Source organism: Letharia lupina, assembly GCF_014066315.1.
Source record: "Letharia lupina isolate WasteWater1 chromosome Unknown contig_25, whole genome shotgun sequence".
Classification (NCBI taxonomy): Eukaryota; Fungi; Ascomycota; class Lecanoromycetes; order Lecanorales; family Parmeliaceae; genus Letharia; species Letharia lupina.
In genome coordinates, this window is record NW_023502994.1 from 153,797 (window position 1) to 174,025 (window position 20,229).

Below are 20,229 nucleotides of genomic sequence, written 5' to 3' on the forward strand. Positions count from 1 at the left end.
GAGCACGCGATCAGACCTTTCCCCTTCCACGGTGACCATATTCATAAGGCTTGAAGGCATCAGCAGGCCTTTCGACCAATGCTTTCGTCCGTTCGGGCACGTGTAACCAACTTAGAAGCACAAGGCAGCATTGGCGCACCATCTACGGCTCCAACATCCAACATGGACCGAACGCATCCGAAAGTTATGCAAGAAGAAAAGTGCCATTCTACTTTAGTGATGCAGACACGCGCCTAGAGCCTGTCCACCATGTCTTGCTTTTTTCTTATACTGCTGTTCTTTCAAAGAACACCACCGGCAGCGCGACTCCTTGATACAGCGCAAACGTCATTGGGAGGTCTTTAGCGAGGAACCTGGAGGCCTACTCAGCTGCACGCGAAAAGTAAATGGAACAAAGCATTCACCGTAAGAAACGGGCTGCATGACTGCACAGACAGCTTGTAGTTTAGGATTGGAGAAAATGTACGCCATCATGTGCTTCATGACAATCAAAAGGGCTTTCGGACTCTTCTCCTGGCTCTTGATAAACATGTTCTTTTTCTATGCTTCTATCCTCTCCATCTTGCCACGTGCCTTGGTTGAGCAATTCAAGTCACTCGGCTAGCCATCTAGTCTTATTTCCTGCCACCACTTCGCAGCTCTCAACATCACTTCCGATCCTCCTTTTCTCGTGTTCTTGAGTGGTTCCGAGGAGCTTGGCAATGGTACAGTGACACTTTTGCCTGCTCATCTAAATGCAAAAATGCCTAATCTTACTATTTCCGTCCCTTCCACCCTCAAGCGTTTAGCAAGGCCACCATTAGGTTCGTCCTTCATGCAGCCTGAGAGAGTGTACTCTGTCTAAAAGGGCTCCTTATCCTTCTAGAATTGCCAAGACCGTTGCAAGAACAGAACACGGTGCAGCATGAGCCGGGAGTTGAATGTTCGGAAAGAGATAATCTTAGGCAGCGGAGAAGAAGGTACAACAAATAGTATGGAGAAGTCCTCGTGATGGACTGCCTCTGGAATGCCTTGACCTAATTGAGATTATTCCCACTTATCCTGGGGTGGGCTGGGTATCTGTCCAGTGTATTCCTGATCCGGTGCGGCTTATAACTTGGTCTTTAAGCAATTTGCATGGGAAACCAGTCTCCTCGATAACTTCAATTCACATGTATCTGTAGAATTCACATGTATCTGTAGAAGTTCAGCTCGAGGTGCTTACCTAAAGAACATCTGAAATGAATATCGAACAGGGGCAGTAACCCTAATCTGCTATTTGATCGCCAAGAGATAATCTGATACCTTAACCGATCTCGGAAAGACCGATGCAGGGTCCAGACTAAATTTAGCTAGTGCAGTGAATTATCAAGGCTTCCTTCACTTCTGTAGAACCTTAAACACCTCAGTCAGCTGAGAAGGCGAAAATATATAACTTTGTAACCATCACCGGTGACCATGGTCGACAACATCACACACACTTTCTTCCTCCTCTAAAAGAATTCGCAAGAATCTCACGAGAACATCTCAGCTCTCCATCAAGATGCCTGCAAAGAGCGTGCACCAGAATGGCCTGGCCACGACGAATGGCAGCACAGTGCCCATCTTACCCCAGGTGAAAGAGGCCATCCTCCAGCGTGTCCCTGTACCCGAACCAACCTTACCTACACGCATATTGCGTGTTGTTATCCTGCTGGTCTACTTTTGGACATCTTCGATCATGTAAGGCTTATGTACAGAATTATCTTGGCTGTCACGGCCAATGTTGAATGTTTTCAGCATAGGAACCACCCAATACATCGGGACGCCGCTCTATCTGATCAACAAAGACCACTACTACCGCTTCATGGCCTTCACCAAACAGTGCATGACGCTCTTAGTCTTATCCATGACCCAGTGGTGGACTACAACCACAATCCATGTTAGTGGCGACGAGAGCGTGCAAGACCAGATCCACAGGCTTCCGGATGGCCACTTGCAATGCAACTTCGCTTCCCGCATGGTTCTCATCTCAAATCACCAGGTTATACATATTCTTCTGCTGCTCTGCGCGGACTGACATTCTGCTCTCAGCTTTACAACGACTGGATCTACCTCTGGTGGACCGCTTACATCAATCGCCCTTTCAACCACGGCCATGTCTATATCGTCCTCAAAGAATCTATCATGTACATTCCCCTCGTAGGTCTCGGTCTGCGCCTGGCCGGTTTCGTATTCATGTCTCGAAATATGAAGACTGACACCCCACGCCTCACCCGTCGACTGGGCCAATTGACGCGACGGAGTAACGGCGGTAAGGGAGCGTTGCAGCCAATGTGGCTGATGATGTTTCCCGAAGGCACTAATTTGAGTAAGAATGGGAGGGCGAATAGCGTCAAGTGGGCCGAGAGACAGGGCGAGAGGGATCTGAAGTACACGCTCATTCCGAGAAGTACAGGGACGTATTTTTGCCTGAAAGCGTTGAATGGGACGTTAGAGTGGGTGTATGACTGTACTTTGGCTTACGATGGCGTTCCGTAAGGCCAAACTCCTCCTAAGCCCCTTTCCCAAACTTTGCTTCGTGCCGGTATTGATTATTCCCACAGAGAAGGGCAATACGGCCAAGACATCTTCACGCTACGGTCCACGTACTTTGAGCGACATCCTCAAGCGCCTATCCATATGCATTGGCGACGTTTCAAGGTGTCCGAAATACCGCTGGAAACTCTCGAGGATTTCCATGCGTGGTTGATAGAGCGGTGGAATGAGAAGGAGACTCTATTACAAGAGCATGCGAAAACGGGTCAATTTCCGTCCTCGATCAATCAAGGCAAGTCCATCACCACCGAGGTAAAACTGGACCGATGGTGGGAGATCTGGCAGCTAGGCGCAGTGCTAGCACCATTACTCGCTGGAGTCTTTGCCGTCTCGAGAATTTTCGGCCAGGTAAGGTCTAGGTAAGTGTATCAAGGTTCCTCAAGATATATATAGAGATATCATTAGCATTTGCATAGGTCCGGCGTTTTGCTCAATCATGTGCACATGATGTCCTCTTTAGATCTTGGTTTCTCAGAGCGTCATGTGATAGACTAGAATGAAACATCGACTCTGATCCGTCTTGAACTTCTTCTTGCTTCAGACCTGCCTTTTGCAGCCTTCCGACTGAGTGGGTAAAAGTACACGTTTCTTCTTTCGTGACCCGTTGGACTGCTCGCAATAATACCGCACGAAAACAACAGAGACAGCTTTCGAAAACTTGCACGAGGTCACAATGGTTACCGACTGCAAGACGGAAGTCCGGCCTGTAGTGCTATCCACGGTCCAAACCCCCGCACGACTCAAGTCGGCTCCCGAAACATCCGCATCGCCCTGCATGTTCCACGCCTTCAAAGACCACAATGCCAGCATCAATATCGACCGTTTCGAAAGCGATATATATCCAAAGAGCCCCCCCCCTCCAAAGCAATGTCTTCCTCCTCACCCCTGATTCGCTGCCGAGATGCTATCCGCTTGCACAACAACACCTCACATCCCCAAAGATCTCGAGCCCAACAATCTCCGAGGTCATCCATCCCCACCCCAATGACGGAAAAGAATCGACTGATCTCCCTGAAAGCGATCATCGGAGAGCAGTGCGCATAGCCCCGTTTCACGCCATGACGCTATTTTTACCGTCTACGAACTATATACGCATCGAGTGCCGTGGGCGAGTATCGCGGGCCGGACGATATACATACCTGGCGGTCGGACACGGGCGTGCTTTATCGGGTGTGTGGGGGGGGAAAGGATTTATCAGGGAGATGGCGAGCGAAGGCGCATAGCAAAGTCGGGAATACGACGCCGAGACGCCTGCGCCATACATTGGGGAACGGGAAAGGGGGGGCTAGGATTGCCGAAGATGGCGCTCGGGATGGTACTAGTACAGAGGCGTCGCGGCTCGGTCTCCTACTTGAATGGTTTGTGGGCGGATCGAGGTTGCGACAACGTTTGTGGGCTTGGACGATGGTTTCAGGTTGCGAGTTTGAGTCGTACTAGTACGCAAGGAGGCATACGGGGCTGTCTCTGTGTCCGGATGAGGGTTTTGCTGGTGGGGATCACGTAAGCGAATGAAGCGAGTGAGGCAGCATCCATCCCCGGGACCGTGGTCCGTTGATGGGGGCGATCTGTTGAGATCCACGGTCTGGGCTGTCGAGTACACGACGCAGATTGGGATCTGGAGCAGATCATTGGCATTTTACGGTTCATTAAATGTTCGTTTTCGGTGAATATTGCAAACAAATGGTTTCGATTGGAGTCTTATCTACTTCGAGCTCCAAGCCTGACGGCACTCCCTATGCAAAGATACAGCACCTAGCTGACGAAATCCTCCATCGTTGGATATCATCAGGTGACTAACCCTTGAGACAAGTGCAAGTGCGACACTGTCGAGCTCTCCTGGCCGTCGTGACTGCATGGTCTCCACGATCGCCGTGGTCAGGGTGGCTATGCCACCTCATTCCGCTTCCATCTTTTCGACCGCGGCGTCGATCTTTTTCGCGGGCAAGCTATCGTACAGCGGAGGATAGACGAGGAATCTTTGATCGTGTCTGTGGTCTTCGGGCCCATAGCTTTCGGCCTAACGTACAATGTCAGCAACTATCTCTCTCTCAAGGTTGGAAGGCCTCCTGGTCGAAATTGCCAAGAGACCAGCCGAGGAAGCACGGACGTGATAAGAAGGTGTCAGTGTGCTCATTTTATGGCGATTCACGGCGTAGTAATGGAAGAAGCGCTGTCACGGGCATAATTAGCATGCTGCTCTCAGAAGACTGATAAGCGGACTTACCTTGACTTTCGTCGCCACTTCGCGCGGCGTCATGCCCTTATCGCGTGTCCATTCACGCACAAGTCTCTGAAACATTGAAAAGGGTCCCATCTTCTCAATTTTGCGACTAGTTCAAACAATCAAGCATTAGCTACCTGCAATGCGAGCCACTAGAGTGGAAAGCCCTGTGATGGCGGCGTCGCGGCTCTCCAAAAGAAGGGAGGACATAATTGGTCAGCGCCCAAATGCCCCATCAAGTGCGTAAGAGGTAAAGGAAGGATTCGAATCACATACAGCGATCCCATTACTTGCAAATCCGAATAAAGTAGTCCCATATCTGCTTCTTCTTGCAGTCAGTAAAAACCTTGCAGATATTCCGACTAGCGCTTAGCGGCTGAGAGCGGAGTACTTACCGTCAGACTGTACGTAACCGCCTTCCAGAGGCTCCAACTCTGCTGTCTACAAATCGCGCAGCGTCAGCTATCAAAGAGATTGAATGAAGAGTCAAGAAACACTCACTGGTGTTGCGGCAAGGAAGTCCTTGAGAATGGGAAGATCGAAATTCGTACACGCCCAGGCAATGAATCTTTTAAGATCAGTTTTACTAATTCCTCCGATTGGGTTCACGTCAGCGGAAGAGCAGTCGTAGCGCGTATAATAGCCTCGAAGAGCCTCGTCCGCATTTGCTGAACCGAGGACGAGGCAACTACCCCCTCCTTTTCGTTCTCGCTGTAGATGCGTTAGCGACCACTTCTGTCAAGGTTGCGGATCGACCTCCTAAAGCGTTAGGGAAGGCCGAGGACCTTACATACAATTGTAGGAAGCAGCTGACTAAATTCATATGCCGTCACCATTCTACTCCTTGCCTGGATGTTTTGCAGTGCCAAATTCTCCGCCATCGATCCCCCATGAACCTTGAATTTCGGCTCAAAGCCTGTGGCCTTTGTGAAGATGTTCTTCTGCGCATTGAAGACATCGTCGATGTCAAGATCGGTATGATACGAGCCAATTGCTTTCGACAATTCTTTAGCCCTGCTTCTCGTTTCCTTCGATGACTGCGTGGCCATGCCTAAATAAAGCGTGCTGAGTAGTTTAGATCAGTCATCAGGTCTTGCAGAGTTGCAGAGCATGCAAATCCTCTAGATGTCTAGAGATATACGTACTGGAACAAGTTCCTCGTTAGGGCCTCGGCGCTTTGTGGAAGCCAGTCCTCCTTCTCATAGGCACCTGCGATTCGTTGGACGTCGCTGATGACTTGTGCGTTGCCATTTCGGATCGCGTCGATCAGCAGGCGAGACATTGAGCTGACAATGACGGCCGTGGCGCATGAATCAATGCCTCCACTTTTTTCGTTAGACAAAGCGTAGTTACGTAAACTGTTGTGGCATACCTGAGTGGGAGTAGAAAGCCAGCGAGAGAAGAGCGGCTTCATTGCATTAGTTAGATTCGAGTTGATAGGAACTCGAATTCTACCGTAAATAGTCCCATAACCATAACGCTGGACCCAGCGCGATCTCTTCTTCTGGGGCATGAATCTTGATCGGGCATGAAGGACTAATTTTGGCGTCGAAGTCATCGCTTTCTGGTGACATACTGTATGCGGTGACATCGATCCGACGATACTGCTCCGTCGGCCTGACAGCCTGCAAACCACGGCTTGCGCTACAGCGATAAGCTCGGACTTCCTCTAAGTCCACGGTTGCCGTAACGACCTCAACATCGTCTAAAGAGAATTGGGACCCCTGGGCTTTGACGGTCCCATTGCACACGATCATGCTAGAGCCATCATAATACAGCCGATCACCACCACCGCCTGTAAGCTATCAGCGATTCAACGCTCTCAATGGAAGGATTCAAATTTACAGACCTTTCAAATTTGCGTAGATATAGATTCCACCGCTTTTTCGTGTAGCCTCTAGGATCAAAGCTAGACGCTTGTCAAGCTTCCTCAGCTCATGGTGAGAGGCAGAGCTATTCGTGAAGATCTCAACGCCCTGCAAACCCATCTATGATTTCTCGATGTTAGCTGCTTGTCTGTACATCTCGGAAGTATGTTGAAAGAAAGCAATGGAGCTTATGGCATACATGTATATGAGGTCCGTCAGGCGTGAACCTAAGTAGTATTCGAACGTCAGCTTCTTCCTGGCATTGTTATCGCCCAAGAGGAAAGCGCCGAAAGATACTCACAGTTCCTCACACGTTTCGGCACCGATGCAAGTCTATACAAATACGACTGTTAGCTGTTTCTCTGGGATATGTTTTGGGAATATGTGAAGAGTCTCGAAAGCCGTTTTTCATTTACGGTGAAGGTACCCCCTGAAACTCCTGGCGCTGGGACCAAAAAAGAAATTAGGCAGCAGGGATGGCCCGTACATCTGCAGTGGATAAAATCATATCACCTATGGGCACCCGCACAGCCCCTTGACGGCGTTGCATTGATCGGGGCAGAATGAAGTCTTCGCAGAGACCCTCGCGCCAAGGGGTGAAATACCGCATCTCCCTAAGAACAGATTTGAAGCTTAGCCCAAATTCCAGCATTTTTGGACTTGGCGATAGACGCCGAGGAAATTGCTAACCGATAATTACCGTCATTTGCCAGCCACAACTTGGGTCGAATGAGCAGAATCTTGCCATCAAGGGCAAGGATCCTGCAATTTAGTCTCAAATTTCTGTACTCCTTAGCAAATCTAGAAAAGCATATTTGAATTGGCAGTCCAACCTGTGCATCACTGGGGCTCCTATGTCAAGAAGGCAACCATAACATTCTTTGCTATATTTTATTAGTAACCCACGGAGAAGAAGGTGAAGCGCAATTGTACTCATCAAGGATACGGGCCAACATCTCCCATGAGAAGAGGTACGTTTCGTTCTCAAGGAAATGGTCCAAGCAGTCCTAGATTTTCGAGCATAAGCTACGGTTTTCTGAAGTGATGGAAGCTCCCAAACCAACTCACGTAGCCGGTAATCTCGAGCTCCCCACCGACACGCAGCTTCGCTCCGGCTTTCTTCGCGATTTTGATGGATTCGATAATGCGGTTCGTGTTGCCTTCCCAGTCTAGAGCCCACTGATTCAGGCTGCAAGCACTGAAAGGGGTAAGTACGCAATCGAACGAGGTCTCGAGATAGTGAACTTACGCCACCGTAGTGAGATGACCCATCTTGAAGTGATTGTTCGTATGATGAGAGAAGAGAACTCGAATGTTGAAAAGGCTCAGTCTGCATGAGGAGAGAAGCTCGCAGGAAACACGAACTTTGTTTTGTAAGGCTATGACAAGTTGAAGGTGGAATAGAGTTTTCGTTTAATTAATCCGCAGCCGAGATTCCCCCGCCACGCTCACCAAAATCGCACTTTCTTAATGAATTTATCACGATATCTTCAAAGATATTTGCACTTTGTAACAACGACGAATCAGGTTTGTAAAAATCGTGACTGAGAGCATTAATAACAAGTATCTAAAGACCCAAAGCCCTTAGTTTCATAGTGTTTCATTAAGTCATGATATGATGGTGTTGATTTCAATACCTTGATGGTAGAAATTCGACGGAAGTCCTGTTCAAAATTCCGAAGCGTCCTCCGGGGTAGATACGAGTAACCCGAAGGGGCTTAGCACCTTAGCACGCTTGAAGGGACTACAGACCGTGTCAAAATCCTCCAACAAAAGGATACCCATCACGACGCCGACACCGGTGCTTGTGTTCTACATGTGCGCCGATCAACACCTTTCGCATAATCGATGTCCTTTGCAAATTCAGCCTGCTGAGTCCTTTTCTTCTCTGCTCCACAATCCTCTCCGGGATCTTATCAGTTACTGCAAGTCCTTTCTCCTCGGTTGAAATGTGCTTTCTGAAGCTTTAGGCATGCTAGCCATGTGTAGTGTAGCTTCTTGGCTTCGGAGGAGTATCTTATTTGACGAAGCCTTTCTCCATAGAAAATCCACATCCTTCTACCAGAATTCGTTACTCCCCCTTACCCACCCTACCCACTCGACTTACTCTACGTATGGGCGATGTTGATCATGGCACTCCTCACGGATAGAACACTGTTCAAAAGCGTGCCGCGGATCCAGGAAGAGCCCAGATCTGCAATGGGATTTCCCAGACACTGCAGGGACTTGACTGATCACCTCATCGTGCTTGAAAATCCCCAATGAGTTCTTACCCGTGCTTACTTCGCTGTTGCCTAATCCTTCAATACGGAGTGCACGTATTTACGGGAGCCCACGTTGTTTTTACGACATCCCTCTTTCCTTGACCTCGTCTTTGATACTTGAGAGGAAAAGGATAGACACATTGACGATCTAAAAGATGAACAAACTGACTCTAGAGTACTAGATTTAATACATGTACAACCTGTGTTCAATCTCAGCTCTAACACCAAACACATAGCCTTCATATCTACACCCCGCCGTACGCCAGCAATTCCGAACGATAATGGCACACTCGCTTTGTACAGATTATCCACAAACTCCCTGGAACCCCACTCCGAAGGTAAAAAGATCCGAATTCTCGACCTACCTAGCCGGACATCAACCCTCTTCTAGGATGACGCCAAAAATAAGACGTCGCTTGGCTGCACAATGAGCAGGTACTATGGCTCAGAGAAGGTGAAAGGGGGATGCCGGGTGTGTGGTTTGGCGTTGCTGTTGGGGAAAAGAAGTAAGCCTTCATTCCGCTAAAAGCTCTTTCGTCTAGATTTCCGAATGAAACGCTCGAATTACCAATGCGTATCTCCTAACCACAATCGATGGCCCAGCTTTCAATCTGAGAACGAAAAGGCTCTCCAACAAGTCTTTCGCGGTTGCTGTTACCGGGCAAGCTTCGCCAGATGGAACGTTCTTTGATCCGGAGACGGCCGAGAAGCCTCGGTCGTCAGCTAGGGAGTATGACAGACTGCCCGTTCGGATCTGGGACCGCTACGTTACGGCAGAGAAGAACGCTATCTGGTACACAAGGCTCGAGAAGCATGGAAATCGCTATGGCGTTTCATCCGTTGGCTTTGTCAACGCTCTCCACGGTACAAGCACCACAGGGTTAGAACATCCAAATCCAGACCCGTTCTACGGCGGAGACTTCGATCTCTCGGCATCGGAATCCTTTTCACCGCCATTGACCCGGCCGCTAATCATTCCATCATTTTGAAAAACGAGCTCTACTACATCCCTGTTCAGACATACACCGAACATCCCGCATCGCCGCCTCACAAGGTCTCCATACCAAACTACGACGGCACCGCTTCATCGCCAACATTCTCACCGGATGGCACATCCGCCGCGTTCCTTCGAACCAAAGAGCCCGGCAGCGACTTCGATCGACCGCGCATCTTCCTAATTCGTGACACCGACGACGTAGAAGACATCACTGAGATCACTACTTCCGAATCCTGGTACTTGCAGCCCCTGTCCCTGACCTTCAGCAGCGACGCCGAAACCCTCTATGTCACCGCCAAAGAAGGTGGCAGAAGGAAACTCTTCCAGATCCCCGTCCCTCCCGCCTCCGACGAACAAGCCGGAGAAGAAGCGACGTTGGCCGCCGCTCCATCACCCCTCACATCCTGGGGTAGCGTTTCCTCCGTCCACGCCGTCTCCCCCGCTCTTCTCCTCCTCACCTTGTCCAGCCTGACCTCAAACAGCGTCTTCATCACCGCGCACGAACTCTCCCGCCACACCGACTACAGCTCCTCGCACTTCGCGCAGCGCTACCCTCAAGTCTCCGACATCCAAATCCCCGGCGCAGGCCCCTACGACGTCCACGCCTTCGTCGTGAAACCCTCTTCCTTGTCCGCGGACGACAAAATGCAGAAGGAGAAGAAGAAGAAAAGATACCCCCTCCTCTTCCGGATCCACGGCGGACCCCAGGACTCCTTCCTCGACGAACGGAGCACGCGCTGGAACCCGGCCGTCTTCGCCGAGTCGCGGCTACGTCGTCGTCCACCCGAACCCGACCGGCTCCACGGGCTTCGGGCAGGACTCCATCGACGGCGTCAAAGACGCCTGGACCGCGACCTCGTCCGATGCTTCAACCACGTCCGGGCGACGCTGGACTACGCGGACACGGACCGCGCCGTCGCCACGGGCTACAGCTACGGCGGATACACGGTGAACTGGATCGCGGGCCCGCCGGCGTTCGCGGCGCGGTCCAGAGCGCTCGTCCGCCACGCCCGCATCTTCGGCCTCACGACCCTGCTCTCGTCGAACGGGTCCGGCCGCCTCGCACCCCGGACCGCCGAGGGGGTGGGCGGACCGGGTCCCCTCGCGGCGCACGGCCGGGTGGACGACGCCGACGCTGGTCATCCACGGCGAACGGGCCGATCACGGAGGGCGTGGCGGCGTTGCGGGAGGGGTGGGGTTCGAGGTTTCTGAGTTGAGGGGACGAGGGGCTTTGGGTGTTGGGGCGGGAGGATGGTTGGAGGTGGCATTGTGATAAGCACCGCGGTGTGGAAGGGAGGGGGGGCGGGGGGTCATGGAGTTGGGGAATCCTTTTGTGAGGGGATAGATACTTAGGGGTGCTGAGAGGATATCGGCTCTGGTACTATATGTTCAAATCTCCCGGGAAACATTGTCCACCGACCGAAATACGTGAGATGATCATCTGAGAGGAGGAGCAGCTAGCCCGTGAGTCCAAACTCTGCACACATTCCATTCATCTGGACAGATAGAACGCTGTTTGTATACCCCTCCCATCGTCCCGTTTTTTATCTTTCTAGCCCCCTTCCCCATTTCCTATCTTTCTAGCCCTTTCCCCATTTCCTACCTTTCTCCCCCTCCCCATTTTCTACCTTTCCCCCCTCTAGCCCCTTCCCCTTTCCTACCTTTCTCCCCCTTCCCCATTCCCTACCCTTCCCCATTTCCTACCTTCCCCACTTCCTACCTTTCTAGCCCCCTCCCCCCTTCCCCCCTTCACCCCCTCCCCCGCCCCGGCAAAGTCTTCACATCCTCGAACACGCACCTACGCGGCAAAGTCTTCACATCCTCGAACACGCACCTACGCGGCAACACCGGCCTCGGGTCTTGTCAGTCGCCATGCGGACGGAAGGGGGCGTGGGCGGATTTAAGTCATGGGTTGTGGATGGATGGGTGGATGGATGGGTCGGGAGGAATGGGATGGCTTCGATAGCTGTGTAGTGGATGGATGGATGGATGCATGGATGGGATGGGGAGGGAGGGATGGCTTCGATAGCTGTATGGTGGATGATGGATGGATGGATGGGTGGATGGATGGATGGATGGATGGATGGATGGATGGATGGATGGATGGATGGATGATGGATGATGGATGATGGATGATGGATGATGGATGATGGATGGGGATAAATGGTGCAGGTAGGGATGTTTCTGGGGGAATGGTGCAGGTAGGGATGTTTCTGGGGGGAGAGGGGGAGAGGGGGAGAGGGGGAGAGGGAGAGAGAGAGAGATCAATCGCTGCGTACTATACCTACCCCATGAACCGATTTCTCGGCCACCTGAACGTACCGTAGACTAGCCGACGGTGTCAGAGCCGAGAGTCTTGATGGGAACTGCGACGATGACGTTCAGAGGACGTGAATAATTTTTCGTGTCGGCAAGGACGGGGTGTTTTATAGCTCTGTGACTTCGTCACTGTGGGCGCCGGCTTGCTGGGTTTGAAACAGAAAGGTAGAGCGAGTCTGGGGGGGTAATGATGAGAAGGTAAGGTAAGGGAAGTCACTCAGTCACTGCCTCAAACCCTTACGAGTTTAGAGCCACGGCGGTAATGTTAACTTGTTCACTGCCTCGGTCATGATGATCTGTCATGTGAGCTGTCCGTGGTGTCGCCGCCGTGACCTCTCTAAAGTTTCCTCTGAGGCAGTGAAGTCGCGTGGTGGATTCACATTTCTTGGAAGAAAGGGAGGGAGGGTTTCGGGACCGGATGAGCTCCGGTGGCACAGCCGCAGCCCATTTACGGCTACGTAAAGTAATGATCTGTCATATGAATAATCCTCGATATTGCCGCCGTGACTGTCTTGAATTGTATCCGAGGCAGTGCAGCCGCGTGGTGAAGTCGCTTTTTAGGTAGGTATTCACATGTCTTGGAAGAAGGGCAGGATGGAGGGAGGGTCTCGGGAGCGGAGGAGCTCCGGTGGCACAGCCGCTATGCGAGCGATCAATACTTTTCCCCAAGCTCACCGCCACACGGACAGCCAATCAGTATAACAATTGCTGCAGCCTATTATTATTATTATCCTGAAATATCACAAAGCAAGATGATCGCGACCACCCATCTCCGTTTTCCTTACTCGATGCGGGACGAGGCAGTTCGTTGAGTTCCCGGCGCCGGCCAGAAGTTGTTACCGGCGCATTTTCAATCACAGCTAGACGCAAGATCGAGTCTTTTCCCAATTTCTGAGACAGGGTTTGAAACCAAAGCATGCAGAGTGAGCGCCTCTGCGGTCTGCGGCCTGCAGCTCTCCGTCCATGTGCGTCTGACGTGAGGACGATTTGTCGATGTGAGAGGTTGTGAAAAGAAGAAGCATTTCGGAGCCGCCCCCCCTCGAGTGCGCAGTCTTCTTGCATGCAGACGGCAGGATGCAGGTGCCAAGTAGACGGAGGCAGAGCTGTGACTGTCTGGATTCCGGAAGCTTTGCGATAGGTTCGTCACACACCTTAACTTTTAACGTCTCTCGTTACTACCTTTTAAGGTCTTTCCTCCTTCTGTTTGGCGGGAGATATTTAGTTCGTATTAGGTTCGATCCCTAATGGCGCTGGTACATTGGTGTTGCGGTGCTTCGCATTTTCTCCTTCAGGCAAAGTCGGCGCTGTGTGGGACTGGGTTCCATTTCGGCGGAAAAATGAGCGAGGCTAGGCCAGGCTAAAGAAGCAGGGAATCGCTGATCATTACCAAATGATTGTCATTGTGAGTATTTGAGCCTCATAACTTCTGCGCCAATCGCTATCTCTGCCGCTAAAAAAGGATACTATCTTAGTGTATGTCTGCCTACCCGTGCTACCTATCGATAGGTACCCAGTTCATACCCCTAGCAAGAAATCTATTTAGGGAGCATGGGAAAGGTAATCTTCGTCATCGCGCCGACTGGGGCCGAGGTGTTTGGGTAGCTTACATGTAAAGTAAGGTAGCTAGCTGTACATGCAGCAGGATTTAGTGAATACTTAGAATACATCAATGCTTCATAATTAAGTATTGTAACAATGAAATACTCGCCTCAATCATCATGAGGGTATTGAGGATTCAATTGTACCTAGATGAGAGATTCATGGTGGGGAGGAAGCTAAGCTAAGCAACAGAGGGCGGGGTGGCAAACTAAAGATCCCTGCCACCAAAGCGCATGTCCAGCCCCCTAGCCCCCCCCGCCCCACCTTTTTCGTATTATTATTTTCACTCTAAACACAGACCAATACCAACCACCCCCCCGCCGCGTAATTCACAGTGTCATCGACTTCTACAATTGGATAAGTACCTGCACCCACCTCCCAAAGCTACAAATTTCTTCCTTTCTTATTTACTTCTTCTTCTCTCTAATCCATCACCATCATCATCATCATCCACAACATCTAATTCTTTGCATCATCCACCATACTCCAGTACATATCCTCACAACTCATACATTCGCTGCAAATTTACACTCGCTACATAGCTACATAGCTAAGCTAACAAGACTCATTCGCTACCTTGCCTTTGCTTGCATAGCTTAATATTCCCAAACCTCGCCTCACAAAAATTCTACCGCCATCATCTCCTATCATCCTCTTCACCTCTTCTTCAAAGCATCAGTCACCATGAAGTCCTTCACCGCCGTCACCCTTCTCGCCCTCCTGGCCTCCACCGTCTCCGCTCAAGGGTCCAGTGGCTGCGATGAAAATTACTCCGGCACCTTCGAGATCGCTCCCTACAACATCACCCAATCCATTCCCTCCCAAGGCGAAACCGTCTGCACCACCAACCCCATCGTCACCCTCAAAAATGGTGTCCTCACCGATCAGCAAGGCCGGACCGGTGAAGTCGTCGCCAACCACCAGTTCCAGTTCGACAACCCAGTCCAAGGGCCGACCACCTCGGGCTTCTCCGTCTGCACCAACGGTTCCCTGGCGCTGAATGGCAATGCTCTCTTCTTTGGCTGTCTAAGTGGCAGCTTTTCAAACCTGTATGATATCAGCATCGGTGCGCAGTGTCATCAAATCTACATTGTCACCTTCCCGTGCCAGGGCTCCGGCGCTACTCCCATTGCCAGCACACCTGGAACGACCTCAACGACCTCGTCTACTTCCAGCACCTCAAGTAGCACCAGCACCAGCACCACCTCAACTTTCTCTACCTCCACCACACCACTACCAGTGGCACCACCAGCGACCTCCACTACCGTCACGCCTGCTCCCTTCCCAGTCGGTAACTCCACCACAGTTCCGGCTACCGCTTCCATGGCATCAACTACATCCTCCTCATCCTCCTCCTCCTCCTCCTCCTCCACCTCTTCGACCTCTTCGACCACTGCACCAGCTACCACCTTCAAGGGTGCTGCAAGCACCGTCATTGTGGGTGGCAAGGTTATCGCAGTGGTTGCTGGTATCGCTGCATTCGCTCTGTTCTGAGTTGCCCACAGCACCAGTAGCCATGCAGCAGCGCTCGGAGGAGACGAGATCAAGCGACAGAGGGACACACGACAGGATGGCGACGCGGCGGAACGAAGGCACAAGAGCATGGTCAGCATTTACACCACGGAGTTTTGATTTTGCCGAAAAAAGAGGAGACATCGGCAGCATAATGGCGGAATCCCTGTCTTGAAATATCACGCGATGCATACGGTTCCAATGCGGTCACGATTGAACATCCCAAAAAGTCTGCATCTAGGCTCCGCGCCTACCTGACCTAATCCATAATCTCTACTGTCCATAGTCGAATGATCATTAGCGAGCATCAATCAAAGTTATCTAACTTCACTCCAAACTCTCCATCCCTTTTTCCCAAACATTCTCGTAGTTCAATCACAAGTCTCCTCTTATACATACTAATCAACAATAGTATCTACAAACACCCTCATCCCCATCCCCGAACGGAACATGCTCCTTCCCACCCTCATCCCAGACAGACCGGACGGAACACGCTCGCTCGCTCCCTCCTTCCCATCCTCCCACCTTGGTCAGCTCTCACTTACCATCCTCCCTCATACCATCCTCCCTCCACCATCATCCCATCCTCCCATCCTCCCATTCTTCCACCTTCGCCAGCTCCCTCATACCATCCTCCCACCTTCGCCAGCTCTCACATCCCATCCTCCCACATACCATCCTCCCTCCCCCATCCACCATCCTCCCATCCTCCCATCCTCCCTCCTCCTCCTCCCTCCTTCCCCTCCTCCCACCCTCGCCAGCTCCCACTTACCATCCTCCCATCCTCCCATCCTCCCATCCTCCCATTCCCCCTCCATCCTCCTCCTCCTCCCATCCTCCCTCCACCATCCTCCCTCCACCCACTCACCCGGCACCATCCTCCTCCTCCGCGCACCATCCTCCTCCGCGCACATCCTCCTCCCTCCGCGCACCCACTCACCCGGTACCACCCCACTCACCCACTCACTCGCTCACTCACCCACTCACTCGCTCACTCACCCACTCGAACGGCACCACCTCACACACGCATTCCCTTCCTCTCTTCCCAAAAGCATCCGCATCGGTATCCGCATCGGTATTCTCGCTCGCCCCGATTTTCTGTAAAACGGCCCTTTTCTTCTTCTTCTTCTTCTTCTTCTTCTTCGTCTTTTTTTCTTCTTCTTCTTCTTCTTCTTCGTCTTCGTCTTCTTCGTCTGCTTTTATTTCTTTTAGTTCTTCTACTCCTTTTTCTTTAACTTCTTCTTCGTCTTTTTCGTTTTTGTTATCTTCTTCTTTTACTTCTTCTTCTTCTTCTTCTTCTTCTTCTTCTTCTTCTTCTTCTTCTTCTTCTTTTTTTGTCTTCTTTTCTTCTTCTTCTTCTGCTTCTTCTTCTGCTTTTATTTCTTCTTCTTCTTCTTTTACTTTTACCTCTTCTACTTCTTTTTCTTTTTTAACTTCTTTTTTTTTTTTTTTCTTCTTCTTCTTCTTCTTCTTCTCTTCTTCTTCTTTTTTCTTCTTTTTTTTTCTTTTCTTCTTCTTTTCTTCTTCTTCTTCTTCTTCTTCTTCTACTCCTTCTACTTCCTCTACTTCCTCTACTTACTCTACTTCCTCTACTTCCTTTACTTCGTCGTCTTCTTCTTCTCCTTCTCTTCTTTCTTCTTTCTTCTTCCTACCCAGCCCCTCCCTACCTACGGACTGCACCTCGGTTCGGTTCTCCGTCTCGTGCGCATCGCACTCGTTGAGGTCCGTTTAGAGGAGGAGGAGGGGGGGGGGGGGTGCTCAGGCCCCCGGAAACATTCATTCATTCATGAGTCGGTGGTGGATGGATGGGTTGGAGGGAGGGGAGGGAGGAGGGAGGGAGGGGGGGGAGGGAGGGGATGACTTGGAGGTGGGGGTTGGTTGTTTTTTTGGAATCGGAGGGATGGGTTGGAGGGGGGAAGAAGGGGGCAAGGTAGATTGATAGATTGATTGATTGAACGAGATTTCGGATATGTACGCTAATTCTAGGACCGTGTATGTAGAGCATGCCGAGCCAGGAGGCCTAGATGGTAGTTGGTTGGTACAAGTACGATCGCGCTCCAATCCCAAGCATCCCGATTATCATCGTTGGGGCATTACGCACCACCACCGTTCTCTTTTACGCCGGGCTCGATCTCTGGATCTTTTGTTGTTTGTTGAAGAAAGGGGTCGGTGATGTGTATAAGTCTATCTATTACTGCCGCTGGGCATTGCTGGGATTCTCTTTTCTTTTGGCGTGGATGGATCGTTACGGGAAAAGGAAAGGAGAGAAGGAGAAAAGAAAAGACAACGAGATGGATTTTTTTTGGTCTCACGTCAGGTTCTTCGCCAACCGGGGCCGATTCGGAAACCGAAGACCGGTTCTCAACATCCTGGTCATCGCAGCTGGTGTGTAACCTTCCGCGACGACCTCAAATTTTGCTATGAGTTGGTTGTTATGGTGAAAGCCAGGTTTGTTCTATAGGACCGCTGGTAGCGAGCGCAAAGACTCAAGACGGTATCTCGCTACCGTTGCGATTTCTTCCACGATCCTTGCTCATACCTTCAAACGCACCGTCTTCGAACGACTCCCCTACCTCAATCGGCGCTCGCGCGACTGGTCTTTTGGCCACACGCCCCGTCTCGATTAACCCTCCGTGCCAGTTTGAACACGGCGGCATTCGACCCTGAGCGGATAACCAGCCGGAAAGACAAGGAACGCATTCTTCAATGGCGAAACGGCTGACGAGCTCGTTCGCATGCCGACGCCAGATGTGCATCGGTTGAAAAGGTCAGCGTTCAGAGCTCTGTTGGTAGAAAGGTTGGTGCAGGTCAGCGACTCATCGAGACTAGGCACTTGATGTTTTTCTGACGACGATACTCTTACCCACGACGCATGCTTTAGCGTGGCACAAAGGCTCAGCGCTGGTTTCCCACATCCCCGATGACAAGGAGGGTTCCACAGTCACAGCCACCTTCGACGACGACTCCAGTGCCACTGATAATCCGCTCGCCGGTGCAAAGTCCGCGAACACCTCCTTGGCCCAGCAAAAAGCAGCATTGCAGCCCCTTCCTATCACCGGCTGTCGCGCAACCCTGACATCCCCGGCGGATATCGCTGCACGAAAAGTAATCGCTGAACCGCACGGCCAGGTTAACTTTCAATCCGGCCCGAGTATGTGCTTTCGTCCCAAGCGAGTATGCATGCAATATCCCTCTTGGAGGTAAATACGTTGACGAGCGATGATACAGACCGCTCATGCTATACCGGACCACGAGCGGGCCGGAGACGTGGCAGTGGTGGCCGACGATGATTTTTTCGGCGAGAAGGCAGCGATTTCGTTGACACACGCAGCGTGGAACGGGAACGGCGAGCGGATGGCTGAACCTTTTCGTTCGGCTCGCCTGAGGATGCGGTCATCTGGTCCGAGAGGCTTTCTCAATGGCCGAGTGTTGAATGGGGACGACAAGCAAGGGGGTGTGACTTTGGCCGGGGGCCGCTGCGCATCCGATGACTTGTCCGAAGCAATATACGAGTCTACACGATATCGACTGTTTCCACCTCTTTTTGCATCTTTCTTTCTTTCCATAACACCGACCAAGATATTTTCGACAGAGCGCGGGCAAGGTCTTGATAACGCTATACACGACGCCGCTTACTAAGACCGCGCTCTTGAATGAATACTACGAGAAAGGCAAATCTGTTCTCGCATCGTACGAGGCCGACGTTGTCGCCGGGGCCGTCTTCTCTTCAGGTCAGGAATTCCGTCCTGTAGCACGACTGGGACGAACCCGCCGCTATTCCAACACGGAGCCGCCCCGTTGCGGAAGTGGACGCTCTGTATCTCACCGCACCGGTGCGGGCAGTAGACAGTAGTATTAGATTCCGGATCGCTAAGCCGTCGAGGAAGGAGGGAGGACATGGAGTGGAGTTGCTGGGGTAGTCGAGACTGTCGGTGGTGTTGTGTTTCCTCTATCGGCCTCGCTCTAGACCGGTTTGATGCGAGAAGACAATTTCAAAGGTCGTTGAAAACAGATATGAAATCATCCATGACAAGTCTCAATCGCAAGCGGTAATGAAACACCGCTTCCCACCCGCCCACCGTCCATCCGGCCTCAGGCTTCTTGCTCACCTCCCCCTCTGTCTCAAACCCTGACTCATTTCGCAGACTGCACACTGTGCCAAGTGTCCGATTAGCACGGACAGACAGACAGACAGACTGATAGACTGAACTGAATCCGATCCGATCACATCAGATCAGGCAAAGTCGTAACACAACTACACATGGTATGAAACCCCGTGACCCCAATCAACCAGCGGGTTCTTTCTTGCTCTCTCTTTAAGGAATCTCCCTCGAGCAGAGAAACGCATCTCTCCCTCTCTCTCTCTCTGCTTCATCCATTCACTCGTTCATTCTCTCACCTCCCGCCTAGGCCGGCCGTGATGCCGCTCAAAATATATTAGTAGATAGATAGATGGATTGTAGAGGCTCCCGTCGCGGATGGGAGGAAGGAAGAAGAGTGAGTGGGATGTAGAAGGTTTATTAGAAAGAAGGGGAGGTATGTATGGAAGATTGCAGAGGCGGGACATGATAGCGAGGCCTGTGAGGGAGGGAGGGTATGTGTGTAGGTAAAGAGGCAGGGAGATAAGTGAGTGAGTGAGTAAGTAAGTAAGTAAGTAAGTAAGTAAGTAAGTAAGTAAGTAAGTAAGTAAGTAAGTAAGTAAGTAAGTAAGTAAGTAAGTAAGTAAGTAAGTAAGTAAGTAAGTAAGTAAGTAAATAAGTGAGTGATTAGGTAAGTAAGTATGCCATCGCATGCTGGGCAAAAAGCAGACTCACTTGTACTCGCGCGAGAACGCTCAGATCCCCAGACCCGTCAACCGTGGCAACATCCCCGGTCCTCGGCCATCCATCCCTC

At 51.3% G+C, this 20,229-nt stretch overlaps 5 protein-coding genes across 5 annotated transcripts; 2 read left to right on the plus strand and 3 right to left on the minus strand.

The window, feature by feature from the left end:
• Positions 1-1,522: 1,522 nt before the first annotated feature.
• On the plus strand, positions 1,523-2,919 carry HO133_006566 (uncharacterized protein; the record flags this gene model as incomplete). The annotated part of the gene is made up of 4 exons (XM_037297464.1): positions 1,523-1,701; positions 1,759-2,002; positions 2,053-2,495; positions 2,565-2,919. The coding sequence occupies 4 exons, from the start codon at positions 1,523-1,525 to the stop codon at positions 2,917-2,919; spliced, it is 1,221 nt and encodes a 406-aa protein (XP_037147174.1).
• Positions 2,920-4,450: 1,531 nt separating this feature from the next.
• HO133_006567 (uncharacterized protein) lies at positions 4,451-7,917 on the minus strand (the record flags this gene model as incomplete). The annotated part of the gene is made up of 19 exons (XM_037297465.1): positions 4,451-4,573; positions 4,664-4,726; positions 4,781-4,886; positions 5,054-5,102; positions 5,173-5,218; positions 5,279-5,488; positions 5,572-5,842; positions 5,923-6,102; positions 6,150-6,185; positions 6,233-6,572; positions 6,627-6,765; positions 6,845-6,872; positions 6,947-6,978; positions 7,133-7,259; positions 7,336-7,428; positions 7,479-7,529; positions 7,579-7,652; positions 7,714-7,843; positions 7,895-7,917. 19 exons carry the CDS (start codon positions 7,915-7,917, stop codon positions 4,451-4,453), a joined length of 2,121 nt encoding a protein of 706 aa, XP_037147175.1.
• Positions 7,918-9,336: 1,419 nt separating this feature from the next.
• Positions 9,337-11,118, plus strand: HO133_006568 (uncharacterized protein; the record flags this gene model as incomplete). Its single annotated transcript, XM_037297466.1, has 3 exons — positions 9,337-9,415; positions 9,513-9,789; positions 9,810-11,118. The coding sequence occupies 3 exons, from the start codon at positions 9,337-9,339 to the stop codon at positions 11,116-11,118; spliced, it is 1,665 nt and encodes a 554-aa protein (XP_037147176.1).
• Positions 11,119-14,499: 3,381 nt separating this feature from the next.
• Positions 14,500-15,260, minus strand: HO133_006569 (uncharacterized protein; the record flags this gene model as incomplete). The annotated part of the gene is made up of 2 exons (XM_037297467.1): positions 14,500-14,846; positions 14,966-15,260. The coding sequence occupies 2 exons, from the start codon at positions 15,258-15,260 to the stop codon at positions 14,500-14,502; spliced, it is 642 nt and encodes a 213-aa protein (XP_037147177.1).
• Positions 15,261-15,959: 699 nt separating this feature from the next.
• On the minus strand, positions 15,960-17,045 carry HO133_006570 (uncharacterized protein; the record flags this gene model as incomplete). Its single annotated transcript, XM_037297468.1, has 3 exons — positions 15,960-16,238; positions 16,336-16,907; positions 17,012-17,045. The coding sequence occupies 3 exons, from the start codon at positions 17,043-17,045 to the stop codon at positions 15,960-15,962; spliced, it is 885 nt and encodes a 294-aa protein (XP_037147178.1).
• Between the last annotated feature and the right edge of the window lie 3,184 nt (positions 17,046-20,229).